At 39.2% G+C, this 2,465-nt stretch overlaps 1 protein-coding gene across 1 annotated transcript in view; it reads right to left on the bottom strand.

The window, feature by feature from the left end:
- Positions 1 to 215: 215 nt before the first annotated feature.
- LOC112022947 (uncharacterized protein At5g41620) overlaps positions 216 to 2,465 on the bottom strand; it is a gene marked incomplete in the record, with an annotated part of 4,044 nt that continues 1,794 nt past the window's right edge. The window contains 3 exon segments of the mRNA XM_024055569.2: positions 216 to 1,515; positions 1,518 to 1,610; positions 1,613 to 1,975. Of these exon segments, the coding sequence (XP_023911337.2) occupies positions 428 to 1,515; positions 1,518 to 1,610; positions 1,613 to 1,975 (1,544 nt within the window).

The raw sequence follows: 2,465 nt of genomic DNA on the forward strand, positions 1-2,465 counted from the left end.
TGCAACAAAGATGGGTTGATCACACACTTGAGAAACAATAACAAACAAAAACGACCAAACCTTCGTCTCAAAATTTTGGAATTGATTATGAGTCCTCAACAAACTAGTCAGGATCAACTACATGTATTCTTTACCACTAAAATCATATTTTCTATTACTTTTCTTAAGTGACAAGTTGTTAGAGAATTTATAGATATTACAAACAGCAAAGACAATTGAAGTCCACTCTAAGAAGTAGTTATCTTGAATGTTCGCAGTTGATCTAACCATGTGAATTACAGAATAATTCAATTCTCTTGTACAAAATTTACTCTATTATAACAAGATAAAGAAACAAAAAAAATTATGCCACCTTTTTTTTCAGAGACATTTCCTTACCAATACTCAGAAGCTTCATTCTACAGGAAAATCTATGGTTCCCTTGAATTTAAAAGGAAATTTTGGAAGCTTTTGACCGAGAAAGCTGTGCCTCTAACCTTGCTTCAAGTAGTTTTGCCAACAATGTATTTTCCTTCAAGCCCCGAGGCCATCTTAAAGTAGATTCTGATTTTTCAACATCTGGGGTTGTTAATTTTGACATCCACTGTTGCACTGGATTAGCATTACCTGTTAACATGGATCGAACGCAAGAATCTTCCTTGCAATTACTCTGGGGATGAATCTTGTCATCCTCCAATGGCAAAGAATGACTTCTAATCAAGTTATCAGGCCTATGTCCTGTGTTCAATCCACAGGCCCCAACCCGTTTGCCATGTCTTTCATGTAGACCTTCGGTAGCTTCACACATTCCAAATTTCTCAGGATAGTTTATTACATCTTGCTTTTCTCCACCCATTTCACCCTGTTGCCTCCCAGGAAACTCGTTGTTTCCATTACATGGCATGGCCTTTGCCATATGTTCGTTGAACTGCCCTTGCAAACTGGATGGGTTACAGACTTCATCAATTTCCCATAATCCAAAATTTTTTCTTATGAAATTTGATTTCACTATTTTATTCTGATGGCTTTCCGCAGCATTATCACTGTTTCGTTTACAGCTACCTTTGCTTTGTTTTCCATCGGTTTGCTTGTTTGGTTTAAAGCAATGTGAATCACCATCAGTTGAGGAATCTGCTTCATCAGCTGCATTTTGAGTTGCACTAACGGGCTCATTCAAAGGAAAGGACTCCAATGAAGGTTTACGCGAGCAAATTTTCTTTAGCTCTACTAGGGAGAAGTTCCCATTTTTCCTTGATTTAATAGACCGTTTAGCTTGAAGAAAGGTTTCTATGTCAAACCCTATCTTGTCCACAATTGTTTTCTTTTCTGCAAGATCATTTCGAGCTTCTGCTAGCTTCATTTGCATCCGTTCATCAAGCCATGCTTCTGAAATATGGAGAATTAACCTGTCAGGGTTTTCCCTACCAACACTACCCTTCACAGTTTTGTGCTTCAGGGACCGTACTTCTTGTTCATATTCTCTTATTCCTTTTGCAAACTCATCACACAAGTTTTCCAACAGAATTCGTGCTTTCTCTCTCTTTCAAGCTCTCTCAAAGCATTATAAAAAGAGGAATTCAGTTCAGAAAGTTCTTGAGCTAGCTTCCGGTGCAGGCTTTTTGAATGTTTCTTAACTTCCTCTCATCTTCTAGCTCATCCCTGATTGATTCAACTGCAGCTTGGATTCGATCTTGCGCCTTATTCTTCCTAACAATTTTATCCTCTGTAACTTGCATCATCAAGTCATCCATTTCATGCCTTTCCAAATGCTTCTCTTCCAGCAATTCTTTAATTCTAGCTTGAGAAAGATACAGTTCCATTTTCAGTGCTTTCACCAATAATATATTGGACGCATGATGTTCTTCAAGACTCCAAATCCGATTGATTACCTTGAGTAATTCTGTGGATGTTTTAAGGCTATAACTTGACTCACCCATTCTACTGTTCAAGTCCAAAGACTTTGTGGGAGTGACAACAGGGTTATAAGGTACCACCTGTGAAAGCAAAGGGTCTCCAAATTCAGCACACCAACATAAAATAGAGTGAAATAGTCGATGGACTATTTTGAGAAGGATATAAAGAGGAGAATATGAGCAGTGAACTTAATGAATCTATTATGATAAGTATAGTAGGATATATGGCATTCTTGCAGCACGGGGGCAGAACCACATTGAAGCTTGGGGGGGCCATGGCCCACAAAAACTTCTCAAATATTAGTTTTTTACCTCCAAATTTACTTGAAGTTTTCAAAAAAATATGGTTCCACCCCCCCCCAACTTCCTAAATATTATATTTTTACCCCTAAATTTACTTAAAGTTTTCAAAAGATATGAAGTTGGCCTCCTAAATTCTTCTTATTTCTTGTATGACACTTCTAAATTGGTTCAATTTTTATATTTACTATTATCCCACCCCCCCCCCCCCCCCCCCCCCCCCCCACCCCCCCCCCCCCCCCCCCCCCCCCCCCCCCCCCCCCCCCCCCCCCC

This window comes from Quercus suber, unplaced genomic scaffold (genome assembly GCF_002906115.3).
Source record: "Quercus suber isolate HL8 unplaced genomic scaffold, Cork oak 2.0 scaffold_31, whole genome shotgun sequence".
Lineage (NCBI taxonomy): Eukaryota > Viridiplantae > Streptophyta > Magnoliopsida > Fagales > Fagaceae > Quercus > Quercus suber.